This window comes from Culex pipiens, chromosome 3, assembly GCF_016801865.2.
Source record: "Culex pipiens pallens isolate TS chromosome 3, TS_CPP_V2, whole genome shotgun sequence".
In the NCBI taxonomy this organism is placed as follows: Eukaryota; Metazoa; Arthropoda; class Insecta; order Diptera; family Culicidae; genus Culex; species Culex pipiens.
Genome location: NC_068939.1, coordinates 15,580,358 through 15,606,778, shown reverse-complemented (window position 1 = coordinate 15,606,778; position 26,421 = coordinate 15,580,358). Strand labels below are relative to the sequence as shown.

The 26,421-nt window shown below is 34.1% G+C and overlaps 1 protein-coding gene across 1 annotated transcript in view; it reads right to left on the bottom strand.

Annotated features, from left to right (window-relative positions):
- Window positions 1-26,421, bottom strand: part of LOC120418017 (uncharacterized) — a 32,385-nt gene that overhangs the window by 4,374 nt on the left and 1,590 nt on the right. Inside the window, exons 2-3 of the mRNA XM_039580260.2 lie at window positions 9,840-10,039; window positions 8,905-9,118 (exon numbers count right to left, since the gene is read on the bottom strand). Coding sequence (XP_039436194.1) covers window positions 8,905-9,118; window positions 9,840-9,949 — 324 coding nt within the window. The 5' untranslated portion in view covers window positions 9,950-10,039. The remainder of the gene's footprint in view (window positions 1-8,904; window positions 9,119-9,839; window positions 10,040-26,421) is intronic.

Sequence of the window (26,421 nt, the reverse complement as noted above, 5' to 3'; positions counted from 1 at the left end):
AGCCTGACAGACCTATGCGATGGTAGTCAGAAAAAAAGTCTCCTCTGTGTTGGATCCTGACAGACTTCTGCGATGGTAGTCAGAAAAAAGTCTTCTCTGTGTTAGAGCCTGACAGACAGACCTCTGTGATGGTAGTCAGATTAAAAAAATGAATAATCTGTGCTGGAGTTCTTTGCGAAAGCAGTTAGATAACAATCTCCTCGATAAAGGAACCCGACAGACTTTTGTGATGATTTTTTTTTAAATAACTTCGCAGAAGGAGCCTTATGGATTTTAGAAATATATTGTTCAGCAAATCTTTTCATTCAATTAAGAACCGTCTTTAACATCACAAAAGAAAAGAAAATGAATAAATAAATTTAAATGTGAAAGTGAGCACTTTTTGGTATCCACAGATAAAGCAATATGTATTTTGGAGTTATGTCTGTGAGCTACCTAAAAAAATGATTTTAAATTCATCGAATAGGACTAAAACGGTTGTCACTTTATCTAACACTGGAGTTGTCCTCTCTTGAAAGATAAACCTCTAAATTGAAAGACGTTAATGATTAAGTATTCCATATTGATAGTAGTTATGGTTAATTGTTACTTTAATCGATTTACTCAGCTGTGATACAAAAGTTGCTTGAAACCCAACATTATTTCACAGGGAAGTAAAAATTTAAGTAATCGTTAACATGAACAATACATTATTAGTTAAAAAAAGGTAAAATAATTCACTTAATAATTAATTTGATGCATTTTTAAATAATAAATAAAGGAATGATTAATCATCAGAAATTCTTAAAATATAATTTAAAATGTGAGAGCGTTGCGTCACAAGAGAAAATAATACAAATATTTAAATATTAATTTTGAATTCTCGATTAAATTTTCAAAAGGCCCTATCTGCATAGGAAACCTATGAGGGATAGGTTGTTTTGAAAATTTAATCTAGAATTGAGAAGTATGAGTGACAATTGGAGCAATGAAAAAAAAACATAATTAAAAAAAAACTAGGAAGCATTTATATTTATTATATTATTTTTTATTTTTCAATGCAATATCTGTGATTTGTATCAAAATAGTTCAAAATCATTCATTAATTTCGATAGAAATTATATTTTAACAATGTATCATTTTATTGAGTTAAAAAAACACTTTCAGAATTTTAGTAAAGTAAATATATCAAAATTAAATTAAAAGAAACATTATTTTAAAATAAATAAAAGAAACTTTGGGGTTCTTTAATCGATTGTACTTAATTATGAAACCAAACTTTTTCAAATTACATAACAGGAGTTTATCAGCAAAGAAAAAGTTAAAATTTTAAATAAGAAAAGAAACCATTGACAGGGATCGTAAAGATCGTGATTAAAAAAAGAAAAAGTTTCTGTGAACAATCTACTCAAGTAATATATCAAAGTTGCTTGGAACCCATTTTACATTACGAGAAAAATAAAACCAAATATTTAAAAATAAAACATTAAAAAAATCTTTCAGCTGTTTTTAGGTAAGCAAGATACGTTTTGAAGGAATTTATGGTTAGGATATTGTCTCCTCCGTGTTGGAGCCTGACAGACCTCTGCGGTGGTAGTTTGAAAAATGTTTCGCCTGAGCTGGAACCCTTTGAGAAAGTAGTCAGATTGCAATCTATACATCTATGCATTACAAGAATAATTGAATAAAATATTTTTTTGTTGTTATCTGATAAGCACAGTACATTTTGAAGGTATTTATAAATAAATGACCTTAAACATTGTTTTGATCATGATTAAATGTAACATTAAATAATCTAATCTACGGTAATATCAAAAGTGCTTGAATCCATACCTTTAGCTACTTTAAATACAATTTGAAGAGAAAATTAATTTGACATATATTAGAAATCGAATATAGCGGAACGGCATTTATTTCAATTTATATATTTTATTTTTATTGCAACAATTTACCACATGATTTTGTTTTATTCATTAGAATAATATTTTCTGAACTATGTTTTGTTTCAAGATAAACAAAAATATTATTAAGTAGACACAACAGAGAAAAAAAAAACTATTCGGTAAAAACTATCGTTTGTTTGGTTAAAAGATCGCGTAAGTGAATATTAATAGAAAGTTCAAAATTTTTAATATAAAAGTTGAGAAATGTTGATACTACCATGCATTTACAGAACAAAATCGTTAAATCGGTAAAAAAAAATTAAGAAAGCTTTTGTGGCAAGAATAAACAACATTTGATTTTATTTTTTTATAAAAAAATGTATTTTGTGCAGCAAAGCACATTTTGAGCATTAATTGAATTATTTATTTTATTTTTGCAATTTGCTTCATTTATTGAGATTGCTTTTTAAGAAATCATCCTAAACTGAAATACGGACTATTTTTTATTTTATGAAAGTGTACTGGTACTGATGAAAACAAATTCTTTAAAAATATTACTGATTTTGCATTTTAGTAATTTTTGCCATGATTTATTAACAGTTTCAAAATTAGTTAAAATGCGGTAATTTTTGATACAATGTTAAGCGGTATGTACATCAGAAGGAACCGGTCAAGAAAGAAAAAAATCAAATGGGCAGCAGTAGAAGCGAAAGCAAGCCAGATAGGGTGAAGAAAAGCCCCAAGAAAACGCTCCCTTTCCTTTGTTCTGCTGTTCGTAAAGCCTTCCTTTCCTTCCGATCTCCATATTAGCCTTTATATAAAAAAAAGTTGTTTGTTTTAGCTGTACAGCTTGGTTGGGAATAAATTACAGAAAAGTACAGATAAAAATATTGAAAATGAGGAAGGAATAAGCTTGCTTGTAGATCCATTTTGGGTGTTTTTGGGTATTAATTACAAACATATACTTTTCGTCACGACTGCATTTAATATTAAAATCAGTTTATGTTTAACTTCAAGTCCCGTCTGGTGGATCAATCGGACGTGGCACTGGGCTGATCGATTTGAACTCCGTGGCGGGCGCACATAAATTCAAAGTGTAAATTTGAGTAAAAACAATATCTGTGCCTGTCATAGTTTTTGTTTCAGATTTTTTTTTTAAATAAATTAAATAAATTACCACATTGTATATATTTTTAGAAATGTTTATTCTTTGTTTTATATGGTACACATGAAATCAAAACTTTAAAAACGCCAGGATTATGCTTCATTTGTTATTTAAGTCAGCAACATGTTAGATTTTTGAATTTAGAACACATTGTTTTATATTTCATATTCACAAAATGATAATAAAGAAAAATAATTTGATTCCATTTAATTCGAAATGTTTAAAAAAAAAATTGCTTTTGAATTTGAATTATTATTTTTTTAAATCGTGTTGTGTTGTTTCAGCAATGTTTGTAAAATTTGCTTTTTAATTTTAAATTACATAAAATTTAAAGAAAATCAGGTAAACAATCACTAATCTCGTATTGCATAAAAAATTGATAAACCTGCGTTTATTTGAGAAATATTTGTGGTTTTTGTTTTTCTCCTCGTTTTTTTCTTTTTCTTATATTTTCAGGTGTTTTAAATTTTCAACCTCATCAGTGCATTCCATTTTCTACAACTCCTGCGATCGGATGTCAGTCTCTTGGACAACATAGATGAAACATTTCGAAGACTGCGCTTTCGTATTTAGATCAGCATGAAAACAAAGTCGAGGAACCCGACGAAAATCTTTTAGGAAATTTAAAAAAAAAAACATTGATTGATTTAGCATTCATGCAATTTTTCTGTTAGGAATTATGATTGATATTCGTCATCTTGAGAGTAGAAAAGAGGGAGAATGTAGGGATTATGGGTTGCAGGATTGAATATGTAATAAATTATTAAATGAGTATTTATTATAACATTGATATAATTCATAAATAATAATTAAGAGCGCAACAAAAAGTGCGCACCTTCATGAATATTGCCTTGTTAGCTGATTGCGGATGGAGTGCGAGAGCGCGCTAGCGAGCTGCGAGAGAGAACAACAAGCGAGAAAACAACGAGATGCGCGCGGCTGGCGAAAGAGAGAATGAAGATTGTCAAATCAGTTTTGTGGTTAATTTCTGTGGAATAAGACGTGTTGTTTGTTAATTGCAAAATATCTGTGTTTTTATTATAAAAGAAAGTCCCCGATCACGACACAGTCCAGACTCGATTCGCAGAAATCCTCCCAAATGATTTACTTCTGAATAACTAAATGCTAGAATAATTAAAATGATCCGGGAATATGTTTTCCAAGATGACAGCCAATAAATAAACCTCTCGACTCTTGACTTTGACTTATTAAGGATATCTGAATTTGAATTGATTCAAATGGTAAAAAGCGGAAAACAGTATAAAACCCCAATTTCGGTGAACATAAGGTCCTTGGAAGACCTTCGGATAAATGAACGTCGTTTCACTTTTTATTAAAAAAAAACCAGTTTTAAAAAAAAAAAAAAAGAAACCTTTATTTTTTCATTTTTCTTCATGTTTCTTTGGATCAAATGAGCCAACGATTGAGTCATAGTGCATGACGATCGTGTTTCGAAAAAAAAAATAACTGGAGGTAAAATTAAATTTTAAGTTCAATTGAAAAGAACTTGTGTGAACTTTTGATTAAATGGACCAAGCGTCGCATTTGTGCAATCTTGTGACACGTCTGCTGTTGAATTGATAAAACGTGCCACACGACGAACATGAGAGGAAATTATAACAACCTTAGCCCTTTCAGGCCTTATGGGTCATTTTGTCATGAAATTCTCAATTTTCTAAACTATTTTTTTTATTAAGGCATTTTTTGAAAAATTTGCCTTTCCCAATAATGATTTAACTATTTACAAAAAGCAGAGATTTTTTTTACATTTCTTTTATTGATCTCATTTTCAAGTATTGTCTGATTACCTGTGAAAAAAAATACCAGTTGTTTTCCAATCTTACACAGAAAAAAATGTAGTAATATTCATCAGGAAATGGTGACAAATTTTGTGTCAAAAAAAGTGTAATATTTCATAAGAAAATGAAGAATTTTCATCACTTTCTTGTGAATATTCATCAAGTTAACATTTTTACACATATTTTAGGTAATATTACTCAAAAAAGGTAATATTCAACCTACCAAATGTTCAACATTCCAAAATTCAACTTTTTTTGCTGTGTAGTTTTACAAATTTACAGACGGAACATATTTTTTTCGCAAAAAAAAAACAACTTTTTGGGGACTGCACATTGGTATTTTATAAAATATCTTAACATTTTTAAAGGAGTTCAAATAAGCAAAATATGATTATAAATGCTGAAAAATGCATATAAAATGGATTTCAGTTGATTAATCTTTTATTTTTGTTAAAATTTTGAAGTTTTCCAAAAAAATAACTTTTTTTTTGCTCTTGATTCTTCGAGCTGATTTTTTTGTCGAGTTGGTGGGTAAGATTTACTTTGAAAAATATTTGAAAAAAACAATCCTCAAGATGATTATATTTTATGAACAGAGCACTTATTCAAAATTCCAGAAAAGAAAAAAAAAGCCGTACAAAAATGGTACGTAAATATTCGAGAATCTGTATCTTTTTAATAAATTTTCTGATCGGTTTTGTTGTCTTCGACAAAGTTGTAGGTATTGAAGAGGACTATTAAGAAAAAAAAACTTAAACACAAAAAAAATAACCGACTTTTTCCTAATTTTTTTAACGAATATCAACTTCCCGAAATGCGCATTTTTTAAATTTTGCTTTTTTTTTATTTTTTAGGTGAGAAATAACCGCAACTTTTTAGCCATAGTAAAGTATTGACAAAAAGTTTGGAAAATATAGAAATTTTACTTGACTTAAGTTCTTAATTAATTATCTAATTTGCAATCGAAAAGTACTAAATATTTTTTTTTTGATAAAGTACACAATTTTCATGATATAGTCACTTGAAATTTAAATTGAGCCGAAAAAATACAGTCCATGATGATTCTTGAAAATATTTTATTTATTTTTTTGAAAAGATGCGCAAATTGTCCATAAAATTGTCTAATAGACTTTGAACATTTGACCTCTGGTAGCGAATAATAGAAAATTGATTTTTTTTTAAGTCTCATCTAAACACCAATAGCTCAGAAACTAATGGTCCTATTTTCAAAGTTCAAAAATGAAACATTCGTAAAATTTTCAGATCTTTTCGAAATAATTATTTCAAAGTTTGCATTTCTTTTGTAAGTTTTGTTTTTTTTTTTTGTAAATTTTGACTGAAAAGCTTAAATGTGACATCAAAAACTGCAGTCAATAATTTTATCGAGCAAAAATAATGTTTTTCCTAAAAACTTATTATTAAAAAAACATAACAATTTGGCAACATTTTAGTCCATGCTTTTTTTTGGCTTAAAAGTTGCGGTTCCCTTAAACAAATAAAACAAAATCAAAAAAAAATAGTTTTTTTAAAATAAATTTTTGCTTAAAAGTGCATTCTAATTGCATATTTAAATTTGACATTTAAAAATGATTTTTGAAAAAAATACATATTTGCAAAAAATTTCAAAACTGACATTTTTCTACAAAAAAAAATAAAATAAACTAATAAAAACATCCGTCATAGCTCAAAAGATGCCAAATTTGGTCCTTACATTGAAAAATCTAAGAGCGTAAAATTGGGCAAAATCGGTATTTTGTGAAATGAAACAGGTTTTCGAACGTTTTCATAGCACTTTTGTAGGGACAGCTACCAAGTTTGTATGGAAACTTGTATGGAGAAACTAATAATGCAAAATGGCTTACTTGGAAATAAGGAAGGAATCGATGGCCTAAGTTTCAAAATATAAAATTAAAAATCACGGTTTTAATGATAATTTGACATGGAAACCCAAAATATGACCAAAACTCGACATTTTGACACGTTGGCTCAATTCTGAGGGCAGATTCAGAATCAGCAGGTGGTCCGATACACCTTTTCCTGTAAAATTAAACATTTTCAAATTAAGTTATCTTGAGTTTTAATAATAAAACACCTGAGATTATTTCAGCGTTTGTAGTCTTTTAGAATCCCTCTAGGTGCTTAGAATGTGGCTTGCGCCTTTTCGAGAAATTTAATTTTTAAATTTATTTTTCTATTTGTATCCCTTTCATCTTAAAATGGATGTAACTTTTGACTCTTAAGTCCTAATTGACTTGTAAACAATTAAAATGTATGTTTTTTAAAGCTTTAAAAGTGTCAATGATGTCACTTTTCTCTAAAACATAACCCTGAATTGCCACGTTCAAAAAACTGATTTTGAAGGTTTGCTCAGTTGCTTTCTATAAATTTGGTAGTAGAAGGCGTCGATTAAGAGATAAAATTTTGGTTTCTTCGTCAAAGTAGCTTGAACTGGCAAGCTCAACAACTTTCTAGAAGTCAAAAATATTCCTGAAATATTTGATTTTCAAAATCATCCTAATCGTGAACCACCCTAATTTTCAAGCAATCCAAAAATTGCCCCTTTTTATTTGCAACATCTTCTGAAGACACCAAAGCTCAAAAACTTCACCATTTTTCGGAAAATCCATTTTCCACTTAATTTTGCTATCTGGACCACAGTGCAATGTCATCGTTGTAATTTCTTTTCAATATCTCGTTAGTGATGATTAATCGAACGTATGACGAATGGGTTAGGCATTCTGGTGAGTATCGCATCAAAATTTACTTGCATCAGCTTGACATCTAGCAATACAACAATGATGGTGGTGGGAACTACAGGAAGGAGCTGTCAATTTTGATCAAATATGTTTCCATGAGTTTTTTTTTTTTTTGTTTGTTTCAAACCTTTCTTTCTACCAGCTTACAAGCAAGCATGAGCTTCTTAACCAAGTGCCTTGAGAATGAATTTGAATGAATGATTTTTTAAATCAAACACAAGGTTTTTCACTGCGACATTGTGCGGTTCAATGTATCACATTTTATTATCATCATCATATTTCTGTTTGGGTTTGTTTAGGGTATTCTACAAATGTATAATTGAGTTTGGTTTAAATAGATTAAAGTGGATTGATTATGGGTGCAATAGTAAAATTGGTATATAATTTGTTTAAGCCTATACAATTGTTCGTTTCGTTTGTTTTTGCATTATAATCACATACACTTGCAAGTGAGTGTTTGTTGGTTTTGATTTGGGTTAAAAAGGTATAAATACTATTAAAAATATTTGACAAGTATACTTAACAGGCAGTAACAAGCGCTTGTTTCTACACTAATGTTTAGTCGAATGCCCTTCGAAGAAGGTTTTTGGGTATAAATTTTCGTTCGTTTTTCATGTATACATACAAGTAAATACTATGGCGCGTGTTTGTTTACGTAACTGTTCACAACTAGTGGAGGGATAGAGAGAGCTCAGTGAGTAAGATTAACTACTTAAAGGAATACACAAAACAGATCAACATTCCTGGCAGATAGTCGAGGGCTAGTATTCCGCCTGTGTGCGTAATGTGCTCAGCTCAATACATGCTGCTGTTGCTGCTCTAAATACAGTGTTAGATGGCGCGACATTGAACATTTTGCTTATTTTGTATATATTTATGTAAAACTGTGGTTATAGTTGCTGTTGTTTGTAAACTTTGAAAATTTGGAAACATATTTTAATCAAAACGTAGACGCAAGAGGTGTTTTGTAAGTTAGGGAATTGGAAGGAAATGAAATCTCACGCTGATCAAGATGAACTTTCAAGAACTTGCATGCAAGATTTCATCTCCTTCGTGCAGGTTTCTTAGTTGCGAGAATATAAAAAGGGTCGAATTTCGATTAGTTTTCGTGGGAATTTGGAGGTGGGCTTTGGGGACGCAATTTAGGAACATCCACAACCGCAGCCACCGTAGTTGACCGAGTTGAAGTAGTTGTAGTAGTCGTAGTAGGACCGCGGCATATAGTGCGAATCGCTCGGCAGGGGAATCACGTAAAAGATCGAGTTGTCCCGGTTGACGTCGGACCGGCGGAGAAGGTACCGGCGCCGAATGTGGGCTCTCACCTGATCGTCAAAGTCGAGATCGCTGGACACCGGAACCAGGCTGGAGCTGCGCAGGGCCTCGGCGCGCTGATCGATGACCGACCGCTCGTGGATGACCTTGGAGGCGCGGGAACGGGCCGCGGCCAGCTCCTCGTCGAACTCGCACCCGTTGAAGTCGTACAGGGGCCGGGGGGAAACGGCACGGCCGAGGCTGGCCCGCTCGCGGTCGGCGGAGCTGGAAATAGAGTGTGGATTGAAAAATTGACTTTCCAGCTGTGGCGTCCAGGGTTTGGCAGATGGTCTGGTCATAAATCAACGGTGGAAGTGGAAAGGAACATGTGTGCAGAAGTCCGGAAGAAAAAAAATCATCGGATAAGACGAGAATTTGTTTCAAAGGGCAAATCTTGTCTCAAGTCTTTCTTGGAGTTCGACTTTGAATTAATAAACAGAGCTTGCTTGGATGCTGAAGTCCTAAGTATCAAAAAGTCTCACATAGTACTTCTGGACAAAAAGGGTGAATTTTGCGACATTTCGACACAAATTTCCAGAAAACGAAAAAAATAAACTCATTCTGAAAACTCTTTTAATTATCTCTATTTATGAATTAATTTGATCTAAATTTACTTTTTTTTAAAAGCATACAATCACCAAAAAATGAATGAAACAACTGAGATCATAGTCAAAAGAATTTAATCAAGTTCAACTGGTATTGTTTATCCAATCTTGAAACCTGGTATGCCAACCTAACCACTGACATCAACCTTGGCGCTCATTCCTTATTCTCCGTTTTCTTCAACACCCAACCTCAAAAAAAATAATGGAGGTGAATTATTTACACAAACATGCCGACCACCGAAATTCGACCACTTTCGTTGACCAGATGGTTCCAAACTGGGGCGGTTTTGTTTACGCATAATACCAACTAACTGACCAACTGTAGAAGAAAGGTTACTTACGCCGGGCGGCGGCTCTTCTCGAGCCGTTCCATGGCCTGCTTGTAGTTTTGCTCCACCATGCCCAGGTTGGAGGCGTACACGCGGGTGCGAAGTCCGGGACGGCGGCTCATCTTGGCGTTGTGTGTGTGTGTGTCTTTTAACGGTTGATTTGAGCAAGGGGTTAATACTCAGATGCAAGCTGGAAGAGGGGGGTTAGTTAGCTGAAATGAGAGAAGAGATTTTTTTAATTAGTTTCATGTGTCAAGTTTGCTCGAGGCATTGCACTTTCAAAATAAATTTAAATGTATTAAGGTATTTTTCAGGAAGATTCTTATACTCTTCAAAAAAGATTAACCAAAGTTGAGCAATTCTCCGCAAAAACCGGAAAAAATTATTGTTTTAGTACTTTTGGATTTTGCTAAATCATTCCGGGGGTTCCCTTAGACTAAAGAAGCCACTTTGCATCATTTCTGTGCCCATACATGTCTACACACGATTTCGTAGCTATCAAAACAAAAATGTTATGAAAATATTCGAAAATCTTGGGAATAATTGATCTGATCGTTTTGGTAGGTATGGGATATAATAATTAATTAAAGAAAGTTACAGTCTTAAAAAAAATACTCATTTTTCAAATAAACTTTTTCACACAAAAAGTAAACCCGTATTTTGGGATTTTTGATTTTTTTTCCGACATTTGGGTGATCACAAAAAGCATATATTGAGCCACAGAGAAGTATAGGCATAAAAATTGCTGATGATGATTTAATAATTTGAAATCCTTTTTGCCTTCCTCATCTTACTGAGGAAAGGCTATAAAATCACTCGAAAAATGAACTTTTTAATTCGACCTCGTAGACCCTCCTTTATGTATACATATCGACTTAGAATCAAATTCTGAACAAATGTCTGTGCGTGTGTCTGGATGTGAGTCCGTGCACCAAAATAAAATGCACACGATTATCTCCAGACTGGCTGAACCGATTTTGACCGTTTTGGTCTCATTCGATCCGTCTTGGGGTCCCATAAGACCCTAGTTAATATTATGAAGTTAAGAAAAGTACTTCAAAAGTAATACTAAAAAAAACGATTTTGGCCTATATTCGGAAGATTGTAAAAAGGGTGGTTTTTTTAAGAAAACCCGTATTGTTATACATTTTTGGAAAGGTATTTGAAAGAAAACTAAAACATCAAAGATCTGACAACCCTGTCAAAAGTTATTAGCAATTAAGTGTTATTTATACACTTTTTGGAGGCGGATCTCAGATATTTCGATAAAAATTATGTCCGGGTCCATCATGCAATCCGTCGTTAGTTAGATTATTGAAAGACCCTTCAAATAAGTATAAAACATCGAGGATCTGACAACCCTATTAAAAGTTATTAGCACTTAAGTGTTATTTATACACTTTTTGTCCGGGTCCATCATGCGACCTGTCGTTAGTTAGACTATAGAAAGACCTTTTTAATGAGTCTAAAACATCGAGAATCTCACAAGCCTATCAAAAGTTATCAGCACTTAAGTGTTATTTATACACTTTTTGGAGGCCTGATCTCAGATCTTTTGGAAGAAATTTTGTCCGAATCTTCCATGCGAACTATAGTTGGTAAGGTTTTTATCAGACCTTGCCGATTAGCCAGAAAAATTGAAGGTCTGAAAACCCTATCAAAAGAAACGAGTAATAAAGTTGATTTGTTAAACATATTAAGAGGGATTGTTGCTATTTTGACCGAATTTATTGACTTTATGAATGTGAGGAAGGCACCAACCACCTAAAGGTGGATTAAGTAACGTTTTGATTGAGATTCAAAACGGTGGCGCTAATTTCGAGCTATAGTAACTTAATGTTCAAATGTAAGAAACAAAATCATCGATAATTGAAGGATTATTCTTGAATTTATAAAGTAGTGCCCATTAGTGAACCGAAAGTAGAAAGTAATTAGCCGATTTTCAATGTTAAAAAAATGAATCATTCGTAAATTATTCTGATCTTTAAAAAATACATATTGAAAATTTTAAATCAAGATATAAATTTAAAAATCAAGACAAAAATTTTAAAAGGGCTCAACGTTCAATATTATGCTCATTTGAAATGATAGCCATTATTTCTAAATTTTCAAAATATGTTGTTGTTGAAGTAATCAGTAAAATTGGAATTACGGGCTTTTGTCGGTATTTTTCGGTGAAATTAAACTCTCAAAATTAGAAGAAAGGAATGAAACTGATAGGTGGATAGGTGACTAGTGTCTTAGAAGAAGAGTGAAAAGGACGGAAACTAAGTCAGCGAAAGGGCCATATGAGAAAGCGTACGTGTGTGATCAAGTCTTTTAACCTTCTAATTTGGCTGTGTACAAGTTCTGAGTAAAATGGTAGGATTCATTAATGACATTCAAAATCGGACCATTATTCGAAAAATTGAGTGCTGTTTGGATTACAAATCGAAAATCCGGACACTTAGTAGCATAGCATTTTTGTTATAGCTGGCAAAAAATCATCTAATAAGTTAGAAATATCATCAGGATATATTCAAATAATTGATAAAACAAGATGAGGTGTCCGGGAATTCGAAGCTTGACGTTACTTCTTTATATTTGAGAGGCTGTATCTCAGGAAAATAAACACTAATTTGAAATGTTTATGAGACGATTTTAGAGGAAATATTCACTTTTTTTTAAAAAAAAGTCGTTGGAAATGGGCACTCATAAATACTTAAAAAAAAGAATAATTAATTTTTTTTTTCTAAAATAATAATAATTAAAAAATTAGGGCAACCTTCCAAAAAATGTCTAACAATCTTTTTAACATCAAATAAAATTTTACAATACAAAATTAGGCAAAAATTGTTTTATCAAATTGGATTTTTTAACAAAAAATATTATTTTTTTAAACCAACAAAACTCGGTAGCTGGACAGTGGACAGCTCCCAAAATTGTATGCAGACTTGTATGGACAAATCAATGATACAAATAAGCTTCTTTTGTCATAGGAATGCCCCCAGGCAAGTTTTAGTAAAATCCAAAAAATACAAAAATTACAAACTGGAGAATTGCTCAGTTCGATTATCCGAAAGGTTTCTTATTACCGATAATCGAATCATAAGAATGTGTTTTTGAAATCAGGTTCCACGACCACACATTGACATTGGTCAAGTTTTAGTTTAAGTTTTCAAAAATTGAAAATGCAGAAAATAAAACTTTTTGCGATACTGTTCATCGAAAATTCTTAATAATTTGAAAATTTGTTGTATCATTACTCTATAAAAGTTTGAATAAATTTTCTAGGCTTGGGTAAAACATTTATTTTACAACAAATAAATTAATTTAGTAAACTTATCTAAGATGAAGTTTCATCACAACCAATCTGCACGGTTTTAATTTCATCTAAATTTTGGTTAGCAAATATAATTCAAATATATTTCCGTGGTTGACCCATATTAGTGAAATATATATAAACCATTGCCAAGGTTCTGGTTCCTTTGAAAAAATATCCAAAAACAGATATTTTGGCAGTCCATCAGTAATCAAACAATTTTATAAAAAGATGTTTTACTGAAAGAAAAGCTTTTTGATATTGTTTATAGCAAAGATGAAAGAAACATAATTTTTCGGATAAACGCAAAAAAAACATTAAAATTTAACATAATATATAAAAATATAAAAATTTATAATATATACGATTGATATCAAAACTAGATGCTAAATTTTTTTTTTTTGAGGAAGAAAAATGATTAAATATAATAATTTGAGCTCATGAATAATTAAAAAAAAACAAAGAGTCGCAAAAAAATCAAGAGCAATCCCAAGCCAATATTTTTTTTAGGAAAATTTGGTTTTCATAATTCAATTAAATTTGTTGATTTTCAGTATATTTACATATTATTTTGCAAAAAATGCTATCTAACTTCCTGGTCAGCTTTTCATTACTTGATTTTAGTCAAAGTTCTGATATGCCAATGCCAATAGGTACACGATAGAAGTACAAGCTCTACCCCCTTTTAATTTTATCTAAGTAAAACAGAATGACACCAAAAAACTAAAGTCAATTAACATTCCAACTCCCAATCCCTTAAAAATGTTGGAACGATAACAACAACCCGCTAGTTCTCAAACATAACTCCACCAATTTTTCTTGCGAGTGTAAAGAAAAATTCGCTCAAAACTCCGCGGAGGCAGTCGTTTTAAAAAGTTGGAACGATATTTTTAATTGCAAAAATACAAATTTAAACAAATCAAGTTTTGCAATGTTCTAGTATCATCTAGACATCCTTACAAGTCACTGGAAAAAAGAATCCCCCCGTTCCAACTTTTTATAGAGGCTTGGGCGTCCGTGTAAGTTTGACATGCGTTGAGCGTTCCAGTTTTATGGTGCAACTATTATTCGGATTTTAATAGAAATAAAAAGTTGGTAAAAAGGAACATTTATTTTAAATCATCCAAATTGCTACTGATGCATTGTTCAAACTACGAGCTTTGTTAATCTGAAAGTGAATTATTAAAGTAATGTTTTCAAAAAAAGTAAGTTAAAGATTAAAGTTTTTTTTTTAAATCATTAATTTTCAAATTCCTTAGTTGCAAGCAATTCCATCATAATTTGTAGATAATAAATAATCACAAATTTGCCTGATGCTCATTAGCCCAAAGAGACCTATCACCATCGCTCATCAACGTTGAATGTCATCGCGCGTTATTTAGACTTGTTGCATCCAAAATTCTTCAAGGCGCCACGTCCCGAACATCCCCCCACTATTCCCCTGCGAAAATACCACCTCGCAATCGCTCATTCATCAAGTTAGTGAAGTTTACTATATACCTACTAGAAACGGGTCAGTCCACTTCAGTGCGATTCAGCACTTGACTCGGTAGAATTTTACTTTACGTGTGTGATGCACAACAACCCAAAAAGCTAAGAATAGTTTTTCCTCTCTCGGTCGGTCGGAAAAACTATCCCAACGTGGCCCCCGTTGGGACTCATCAAGACCGCCGCGGGGCAGGGCTTGTCAAAGACATAATGGCCGGCCACTTTGAATCTCGCTGCGAATGTGGTTACACAATGAATTCCACTCTAATTCCGCTGAAAAATGCAACCAACCGGTATCAGCTAGAAATAAATTTGACTCGAAAAACAAACGCTTTTAAAAATATAGTTCACAAATTCTTTCGAGATGTCGAGTTAAAGTGTGTGTCGCCTAAAGGGGTAGGGGAAACCACACCAAAAATCACGAGTTATCTATTTTCACAATTGCGATCCCGTGGTCATAAACCGATGGGAGGGAGAGGAAAAACTCACAAAAATAAAGTACGTGAAAAGCCGCGCGCGTTGACTTTGAGGTAATTTTCGTGAGTCAAATTTCTCGTTTTATCGTTGTCACCCCCCGGTTGTACTGTCGTCTGGCATGTGATGTGAGTCAAGGTTTCAGGGGAGTGAGTCGGGCGGTTGAGCGGTTATGGCTGTGAATCACCTTCGAGAAAGAAGCTGGCACAGAGATTCATCTTTATTTTCGTCGGGAGAGAGGTGACATACGTCTTATCACCTATTAGTGATGATGAGCGGCATTGAGGTTATGTTTAGATGAAGCTAGCCATTGTTTGAATTTTTGGTGACCTTTTTCATGCGTCATCAACTGTAACCACCTTGTTTTAACCGGCAGGAATATGATACGATTTCATTGCCAAATTTTACATTAAAATAATCTTCAAAAATAGTACAAATAAAATTGAATTTGCATATTATTTTTTTGAAAATAATTAAATTCCCAGTAATTTTTTAAACATCAATCGAGTTTTAAAAGGCAAACGAATTGCTCAAATAACTACTATATAACTACTAGAGTGTAACAAAAATAACTTTTTGGCGGGCATTCAAGGGTTTGTTCCGGTGGGCATACTAAGCCCAAATCCAAAATATGAGCTTGATTGGACGCAACAGGAGCTGGCGCTCCGCCCTTCAATTTTAAATGGGATTTAACCCGTAAAAATAAATATTTTCATAAATGTCACTTTTTGAGGCATTTTGGCTACTGAAGCGTTTATTTTCAACATCATTGGCGTGTAGGCCAGATCCTTGCGCATCTTTTGGTATATATAACATTGAAATTTGGAGCACCCTGAAGCTCGGTACAGGCCTTCAAAGTTTGGCATTTTTTCGAAGAATCGGTCCCGGCAAAAAAGATACGCGTCGCGCCTCGCGACGCCCGAGACGCCATTTGATTTTGCCGTGGCCGATTTTTCGAAAAAATGCCAATCTTTGAAGGCCTGTACCGAGCTTCAGGGTGCTCCAAATTTCAATGTTATATATACCAAAAGATGCGCAAGGATCTGGCCTACACGCCAATGATGTTGAAAATAAACGCTTCAGTGGCCAAAATGCCTCAAAAAGTGACATTTTTGAAAATATTTATTTTTACGGGTTAAATTTCATTTAAAATTGAAGGGCGGAGCGCCAGCTCCTGTTACGTCCAATCAAGCTCATATTTTGGATTTGGGCTTAGTATGCCCACCGGAACAAACCCTTGAATGCCCGCCAAAAAGTCATTTTTGTTACATCCTAATAACTACTGATAACTTACGACGGTATTATCCCATTCCCCAGAATTCCAAGTCCCGCAATCGTAACACATTTTTTGGGTCCCTTTTAGGATCTCAACCTTTCAAAATTTGTAAGCGATTGGTTAAGACCACGATTGGCACAAAGCAAAAGAAATTCTTATGGAAATTACTGTGGAGAAACTTAGATTTTCAGATTTTAGAATTAACAAAATTCATGTTTTATTATTTCATGAAACTAACACCGCAAAAGTATAGCCCTGGATGTCCTGAACAACTCTCTCGAAGACAGTATGGTGCAAAATTGCTTCTCACAAAAGTTACAGAGCGTTCAAGAGAAACATTTCGTAATACTCCGTAAAAATCATACTTTTTGCCAACACTGCCAAGTCAAGCGGAAACTTTCGAAAACTATAATATATTTGAGAAATTTGGGTGCAATTTAACAAAATAATGTCTTCTGAACATTTATTCATAACGATTTTACGAAAGGTTCATCAAAATATAGGAACAATCATGCTTGTTTTTAGTTTCATGGTCCCTTTGGCAATGTTGGCAGAAAATGTGATTTTCACTGTTTATTTCAATACACTACTTTTGAAATGTCTGTATCTTTTATGTGACGCAATTAATCACCATTTGGGAGAGTCGTTAAGGACATTCAGGGCTATACTTCTACGGTGTTAGTTCCAAAAAAATAATAAAACATGATTTTTTTAAATTCAAAAATGGGAAAATGCAAGTTTTCTCATAGTAATTTCCATACAAATTTCATTCGCTTAGCGCCAATCGTGGGCTTAACCAATCGCTCCCAAATTTTTGGAGGTTTTGGGACCATTTGGAGGATTAATTTCAGCAGAATGAACTGAATATTTTCCAAAATGAACAATTTCAAAAAAAAAAGTTATTTGTTGTTGTTTTACCAAAAGGATGGTAAATTTTTATGAAAATAATGAAACTTAAAGAGATTCACCTTTCTTTTTGCTAAGATTTAATGATTTGAAGATATCAAAAATAAGGCTAACATTGTTTGGAACTGAGCAATGCATGGAGATTTACTTTTTTAATATGTTTTGAAGATTTCAAAATGAAGGGAAAAGGGAAATGTTTTGATTACACAAAATAAGTTGTTACTCAAAAAACAAATTGTTCAGAGCAGCAAAATAAATTCGTGATAACTTGTGGGCATGAAAAAGAATTATAAACATTGTTAGCAGAGTAATTCCAAATGAGATAATAAGCTAAAATTTCTCTTCAAATGACATATCGCTTCATTAACAGTTGATTCATTGGAAAATGTTACACGTGCAAATTTATCTTAAACTTAAAAAGAAATTTCAAGAATTAAAAGAAATTTTATGTTAAAAAATGTGTGGGAAACTTGTTTAATATTTATTTAAAAAAATACAAGTTTGAAGTTTTAATCACAAGTTTTCCACCTTTAAAATAGAATATGTTATACAAAAATGGAAACAAAACCAAAAACGATTGAGCTCACACTTCATGAGCTCTGCAAACCTTTTATTTATTATCATGTTAGCTGCTTGCAATCAAAAATTGTCTAAAGAATCCGTTGATGCCCGTTCTCCGATTCAACGATTTTTTTAAGAGAAACAAACTTTTTGAGAGCTGCAAATTTATCTCACTTAGTATGCATGGTTAAGTTAACTTGATACTGCTTCATTTGTTTAGACTTTTTTTTCTTGTGATCTTCTAAGTAGAGCGTCCAATTTCCCAGGGTTACGAATTTCCCGGAAAACAGGAAATTTTCAACAAATTTCCCGGAACATTTGAAATTTAAAGAAAATTATTTTGGTCCTGTTTCTGATTAATATTTTGCAACAGAATTGTATAGAACAGCAGCATCAGTGAGAATCAATTACTGGCTTGACTGCTTGTAAAAAATCATGCAACTTTGAGAAAATATATAATTTTTTATGCTGCCTTTCAAATCGTACCAAATCAAAACAAAATATTATTAGTATTTTTTTGTTGAGAAGTAATTTTTACTCAAGGTGTTTGGACAGTGAAAATCTATGCTCCACAACAATAAAATTGCTTTTAAATTTGTCTCAATGACCATAAATTTGAATTGGAAAAAATCATGCAGAAATAATGTTCCTCATGGCAAATAACTTATTCCAGAACAAGTATTTTCATCTTGTGAATAAATCTATAATCATTGAATTTCCCTTAAAAATCTAATTTCTAGCACTATTTGACTTGAAACACAATTTAATGAAATCATGAAATATGAAACGAAGGTGTTTTTTAATGATTTTTCATGGTTCCATTTATGGTATGATTTTAGTTACATGCCCGGATAAACGAAAACTATATCGATTCTGGTGAGGAACTTAAAAAAACCTTATGAGATAAGGTCACCATTTGTAATAATGTTATTTGGCGGACCTCGATAACTTTTTGTTAAATGGTTACCATACGTAATAGAGTTATTTTATAGTTAGTAACGGTGATTTTTTTTCTTGACGACTTTGAAAAACTATTTAAGTATATTTGCTGAAATGGTTATCGTATATCAAAAGATTATTTTAAAGTTCAAATAGTCATCTCGATACGCAAGTAGCATATGGAAACATAAAATAATTATTTGAAAAATAGTTACGATTTGCAAAGTTTTTTTTTACACAAAACAAAGAGTAAATTTTAATATTATACTTTTTTTCTACAATGATTGTTTTCAACGAATTCTTTAGAATTAATTTAGAATTAAAATAGTTTAAAACATACATCCGAGCAGATGGGCACAAAACATAATTTATTTATTAAATTTTAATTTGCAAAATTGGCACTTATAAACGCATTTTCGAAAACCCTGCATCATGAGATGATACTTTGATTTTATTTTGTTGAATTGGAGCAAATTTTCTTTTTTTGGTAAAATATCAATTTTCCGACACTTTTTTTTTACTAATATGTAATTTTTATCAATGTTATGTTTTTGTTTTAAATTTAGACAATTTTATTGAGCCTTTTGTCATCATTCCAATTGATATGCAAATATTCATCATAAGCATAAAGAATTGGTTCTTAAATTAAGCTTAAATTTGTGTTTGTTCTTAACGATAAAGAATATTTTTCTGAGTACAATGATGCTTTGTACAACCAAAGATTTAAAATGGATTGCCCTGAAATGTCGTTTAATTGATCAACACCAATCCCAAGTGCTCTCTCTTAGCCAAACCTCCCAACACAACGCAGTTCGGAACAGCATCCTTGGACACGACCTACTGGCCAACTACCACCTACGTACCTGCTGCTTCATTAAGCGAGGGTGCGACGGCGACCTGCCTGATTATCTTCAAGAACATCTAGTGCACGGCCAGCAGCAACGAACGCGGAACCTGATCGTCCCAAGACACACAACATCGAGCGGCAAGAGTGTGCTGACAGCTGGTGCTTCCTGCTGGAACAACCTCCCCGTGGACATTAAGCACAAACCTACTTTCTCTCAATTTAAAAGTGCCCTAAGGCAACACATTCAAGCTTAGAATTCAGTTAGTTTTAGTTTTGAGATTTGTTCGTTTATTATGGATCAAATGTAAATTTCCGGCTAATTCCCTCCTTGACTTGATACATAGTTTAACTAACAAGTTATCGTACCCAATAAAACAACAAATTACACAACGTATATCAGCACGAAGTGGACACCCTGAGAAGGCTCCCCTAAAAAGTTTTCACTCGATGATCACTCTACGGGTTCCGCTGAACCGGGACGGTTTTCAACGGGATTGGTTCCGAATTAACAGATTCTAACGCTCTTAGCAGATTGAATATCCTGTAGGTGTGTTGTGGTGATCATGCTGATTCAGGTGGCACGTGAATAGACCGGAAGCTTGAGGGACGAGTTCTTCATGAGGTGCAGTCGATTGAGAATTTTGGCTCGAGATCGAGCCTGAATCGAGTCGAGGCTCGAGCCAAAATTCTTAGTGGGTTGTGGAGCATCTTTGTTACGACGTATTACAAAACGACGGCTTCGTGCCTTGCGAGGATTGTGGATGAAGTTAGAAGTGGCCACCGGCACAGGATCCAGAATGCAGCCAGAAACCAGATTTGATGGGAAAATCGCAGTTTTACAACCTGCCACCAAAGAGAAAAACACTCGTAAATTTTATCGATGTTCAGAAAAGAAAACTCTCACACTTACATAATATACATATGTTCAAGTTCCGCTAAGTGATTCTGATGATTTTCAACCCATTTCACTGTTTCTGTTTATTTTTGGGTCAAAACTTCGCGACAGCGATGATGTGAAATCTCTTCGATTTTTTTACGTTTTATTTTTGTTTGCACTGTTAACCGAATCAACGTAAATTTATTTTATATATTTATAATCTGACACGTTCTACACTGTAACTTGAAATCGCACATCACTGAGTTCAATTACTCCCTCCCCATACTAATTGTTTAGTTCTCGATTAAATTTTCAAAAGGTCCTATCTGCATAGGAAACCCATGAGGGATAGGTTGTTTTGAAAATTTAATCTAGAGTTCAACAGTTACACTTTTTTGGTAATCGTAGTCGAACTGAAAAATTCGTATGAAAAAGTGCGAAAACGAACTCAGCAAAGTGCCATTTTAAGTTACAGTTAGCGTGATTTTGCATCACGTAATATAAGAACGTTCCCTTTCCTGTACTGATCGACTTGCATCCAACTTTCCATAATATCAGAGAGTCGACATCGATTTTATCATCGATCGACAAAAATGGCCAAACCCCCTCCTGAAAATCTGTCAACATAAACAGCTGAGTTGTTGCTGTCGCTCTCTCTTTCCTTCTCACTAATAAATATCTCGCGCAACGACAAACGGCCTGCTGCGCTGAACTGAAACAGAAACGTCAAAACATTGTTTTGGCTAATTCCGTCGTGAGTCGCGTTTTTTCGTCCGTTTTGTCCACGATTTGCTGCTGATTTTGTGCATTTGTTCCCGGTTGAATCTGGGGCATACGCTGCTAAGCCAGTCCAGCTCGTCGGAAGACTGAGGTTCCGGCGAAACAAGTGCGAAAGATTCGGCAGACATTGGCTTCCAGACGCGCATCCCGGAGACGACGCACAAATCGCAGCGCAAAATTATTGGCCACGGTCAACTGGCTCGCAACGTTCCGACGATCGGAACGAGTGGGTTGGTCTTGTTCGAGTCGGGCAAGTATCGTTTCGTCGAACCTGGCCGTGGTCGGTCGCAGTTTTGTTCAGGGACTGTTGAATCAGCCGCTTGAGTCAGGCCGATCGGTTCCGACGTTGGCAGATGATTTGGCACCGGCCTTGTCAATTCCGAATGCAGGGTGTGGCCGATTTATGCAGCAGCTGATGAACACTTGAGGAGCAACGAAAATAAGATTCAGCTGACGGAACAGATGTCGCAAATTACGACCGCGATTAGTTTCAGACCGGTCAACCGGATGCGAACAAATGGTACGCCAGCTCAGCTCATGACTTAATACATTAGGATTGCGTGCGATCCAGATCGTGTACGAGGTGCGCTTCAATCCGGAAGTGGACTCGATGTTGGCTCTATCAAACTACATCAACCAGCATCGATCGGTGATTGGAAACGCCGAGACGTTTGACGGTGTTAAACTGTTCCTGCTGATTCGATATTTGGAAGGTATTTTTTTTCAAGCGCAAATTACAGTGCTTCCAAGACAACATGGATGATTATTTTGGTAGGGATTCTCTTAAAAAATGACCCTTCGTTTGCGGTAGCGGCTGCGTCCCACTTGCCAAAATTGTAAGCTTTTCCGTGAACCTGTTGATGAACGGCAGCGGCTTGGCAATTTCGTTCGGACTGGTGAAGAGTGCCGGTGGTACGTGCTTCTGATGATCCACACTGGTCTCGCGGTGTATGAACTAGCGCGAAACTTGACGGTTTTCGATTCGCGGTGTTTTTTGCGAGTGATCGTATCACTTAGGGTAATGGACTTTTAGGCCGTCATGGAGCTTGCACGAATTGAGGATGGCGGTCAATTTTTGAGTACTTAGGGGCCGAAAAAGAACGGAGTGGGCAAAGCCAGTTTTTCAATACTCTTCGAAATGTTTGCTTCACAATGTTTATATTATTGATGTACCGACACATTATGGCCGGAACATAACAGTTTTATTTAGACTGATTGTACGTATTGCGCGTATTCCCGAGAAAGACACGCGGCAAACCAGCCTCGAAACGACGCGCCGCACTTTCGGCAAATGCGCGCTGTCAAATCAATTGTTGATCTTCTTCTTCGAATCGTCTGGAATTGTTGGCAGGTTTGTTTTTAATTGCACCAAAAGTGCAGAAAATCGCTGGCAACAATGTCTACGGCATATTTCGAAATGCCGCGCGGCGTGTACCTTTGAAAGAAACGGACAATACTAATTGGTGTCTTGGCACCTGTGTCGACGCGATTTCGACTTTCAGCTTGGCAAGCGCCGAATGTTGAGTATGATGAGCGGAAACTCGACGGTGCATCTCGGTCGGAGAGCTGATCCGGCTGGAATTGTTCTTGTTACACACGGTGATGGCGCCACCGCCTTGTGACATTTTAAAGCTCTGCTGTCCGGCCCTGTTCCGTCGTTGTGCGACGTGTGGATGTACGGCTAATAGGAAAGAAAGATCGCTTCGCCGTTGACGATCAGTATAAAGTCGATAAACTCGTTTGAGTTGGTAAAAAATAGGGCTTTTACCCCGACGAAGTGAAGTTTCAGGACCTCCGCGAAAGTAATATTTCGCAGAATCTACAACAACCATCAAAGGAAACGCGCTAATCTCGTTGCGATCTATAAACTTTGATGCTCGTCTGGTAATAGCCCCTAATTGGAATCGTTTGGACTTTTTTGGGGGACACGGTCAAAACAATCGAAATCGTCAGATTGCAGACTCTCATGTCTTAAATAATTGTTTGTTAATTTCACACACACATTTCGCATAAATATTTCTGAATCAATTTATATATTTTGGATTAAACGCAAAATAATATTTGTTTGTGCGCTCTCTCTTTTCTGCTACGCTCGTTACCTGCTCACAGCGCCAATCAACCTGCTCTCATGCAGGCAGGCAGGCGCAGGCAGAAACAGTCTGAAGTGAAACGTTTGTGCGGCTGGTTGTTGTTTACGCTTTGTGCGCAGGTATAATTTTCAAACAAATTATTTGATTTACCAGATACTTTGTTTAATTTTTTCTTGTTAATCATTTCAGCGCCGTGGAGAACTTGAAACAACGGAACAGCTGGTGCTGGAGGATTCTATCGGCAATCAAAAGAGATCTTGGTGGCAGCCGACCGACAAAACAAAATCGAAGCGAACGCACGATTGGCATTAATTAAGGAAATCATTTGAATCATCAGATAAGTACACATATTTTAATGTTACATGCTACTCGATACTTTGTGTTTTTTTTTTCTTTTTTTTCAGGTTTGGGCGACTTTGGCAGTATGATCAACCAAACAGAATCGGCAATCAACTAGAATTAAAGCCAAAAAAGTTCTAATATTATTGTTGTGAATTATCCGTCAAATAGTGAACAATTCTGTACAAATTTGGTAGGTATACAAATTTAAGATAAACTTTAACTTACCATTTAATAACCATTTATCAAATAGTAAAAACAGGTCGAAAATGTATGGATAAACCTTAAAAAACCATTTTAGAACTATTTTGCAAATAGTGGAACTGCAGGAAATTATAGAATTAACCTTAAATAACCATGTGAAAACTTTTTCCAAAATAGTAGCGCTCGGTAAAAACAGCAAGAAAAACCCTAAAATACCATTTACACACCATTTCTGAAATAGTAGCAGCAAGGTTAAAAATTGTAAGAAAAACCTTAAAATACTATTTAAATACCATTTCTCAAACAGTAAAAACCGGGAGAAAAAGGTCGCTTTTTCGCGAAAATTAACTTTATTTTTACCATTACACAAATGGTAATTTGACGAAACGTTGTTCGGGGATTTTTAAGGTTACCGTTGCTAACCACCCTCAATTCAGATGGTCGAACTTTATGAAAAATGGTAGGGTACCATTTCCGATATGGTATTTTTAAGGTTTTCCTACCCTTTTTCAAATAGTGGTTACGATCTCTGAAATGGTGAGAAAACCATTTAACAAAAAGTTTTTTTAAAGTTCTCGTTTATGCGGGTGGTTATATGGCTCAATAAATTAATGAGATAAAAATAATTTTCAAAGTGGTTGAAATTAAACGATATTTTTCCATATTTAACCCTCTTACGCCCTTGGTAGCTCACGTGCTTCGTAAATTTAATACTTCAAACAGTAATTTCTCGAATACATTCTTCTCGAACAACCTTTTTTGATAAATTTAGTTAAATCAACTCAATATTCATCCAATTTGGTCAACGTAAACAAAAATGTTAAACAAATCTCAATTTTGATCTTGGCAGGAAGAGGTGAATATCTTTTTTTCAAATGATATAACAAAAAATATCGTTAAAATAGGTTGTCAAAACTAAAATAGGTAATATTCATTCCATAATAGTGTTAGTTTTGTTGCCCAAACATATAAGCAAACAAAATTCCTAATTGTGAATGCTTCATAAATAAATATTATCTGAATTAAACCTTGACATGAAATTAACAGACAAGCTGATTAGTTTAATATGAACAGTATATTGAAATGTATAAAATCAAATCAGGTTCTCTAACTAATATTTTTTTGTGTAATTTCAAAACATGGGTGCCAAAAAGTAGCAAAATGTATACTTCTGCTTGTATTTCGGGAATTCCCGGGAAATTTACAAATTTCTCGGGAAACGGGAAACATTTTTTTCCGAGAAATCCCGGGAATTCTCGGGACTCTACTTCTAAGTCATTTTATGCATCTTTTGTTATAAAAAAAAACTTCGATTCTCTTTTTTCATGAATTATTGTTAGTATTTGGATGTATCAGGTTTGTTTTCTGTTATTTATCAATCGTATTAGGCTTGTTCTACAACATTATTTTTTGCCTATTTTGCTTTATTTTTTATTTCAAGTAAGTTTATTTTTTAGTTTCATTAAATGGAATCATGAGCTTTCAAGCTGCAACAAGTTGCGTAATATATTTTTTGCAATTCCGTCGTGAAAATACTTCCTTTTCCTGTAATTCTTGAACGACGAAACAGCCTACTTTTCTGTACCAAATATAACAGAATCGAGAAGTAACACTTTTCAAAATAAATGCTGAAAAGTTCTACTTTTCAGCACTGAAATGGGTGCTGGAAAGTTGAACTTTTCAGCACTTGTTTCGAAAAGTATCACTTTTCAACATTTTTTTGATTCGACGTTTTATTGACAAAATACATGAAAATTTGACATAAAATTTCACTCAATGGGTGTTTTTGGAATTGCAAAAAATGTTGTATGGAACTCGTTGCAAAACTTGATTTTTTCAGCACTCGTCGTATTTATCCAACTCGGTGAACCTCGTTGGATAAATGTACGACTCGTGCTGAAAAAATCCTCTTTTTGCAACTTGTTGCATAAACTACTATTTTGAAACATAAATAACAAAAAATATTGCATAATTATTTTGACATTGAAGAAAGTAATGTTAGCTAAAACCACAGCCACAGCTGAACCCAAAACAATTCAAAACAATGGCAATTTCAAATGGAAAAAGTAAAATCAACAAATCTAAGCTTTTAATAGAAGAGATTCTTCCTTATACTTTTTGAAGATTCAAAATTGGCTTACTAAAGGATTTAAGGCAATTTTTTAGCTTAAAGCCAGTCAAGAAATGGGAATGGGTCTCAGCAAGTTAACTAACTTTTGAAAATTTTCTAAATTTGTTGGAAATTGCTTCTTAAAGTGCGTAAAACATTTTTCTATCAAGAAAAATCTCTATCTCTTCACCGTTCCTAACTCAACCAAACAAATTCATCGCCACATCCCGTAATCAACATTCCTGCCCTTTGTTGGTCCGGTTAAACCCCGCCAGCAATCTCCCTCAGTTTCTGGGCCAACTGCCAGACATCTGTCAGGCAGAAGTCAGCTTCGCCTCAGGTGAGTGCTTATGAAAAGTGGATTAAGAGTGCCGCGTGACCGCCCCCATTTTCAGAACACAA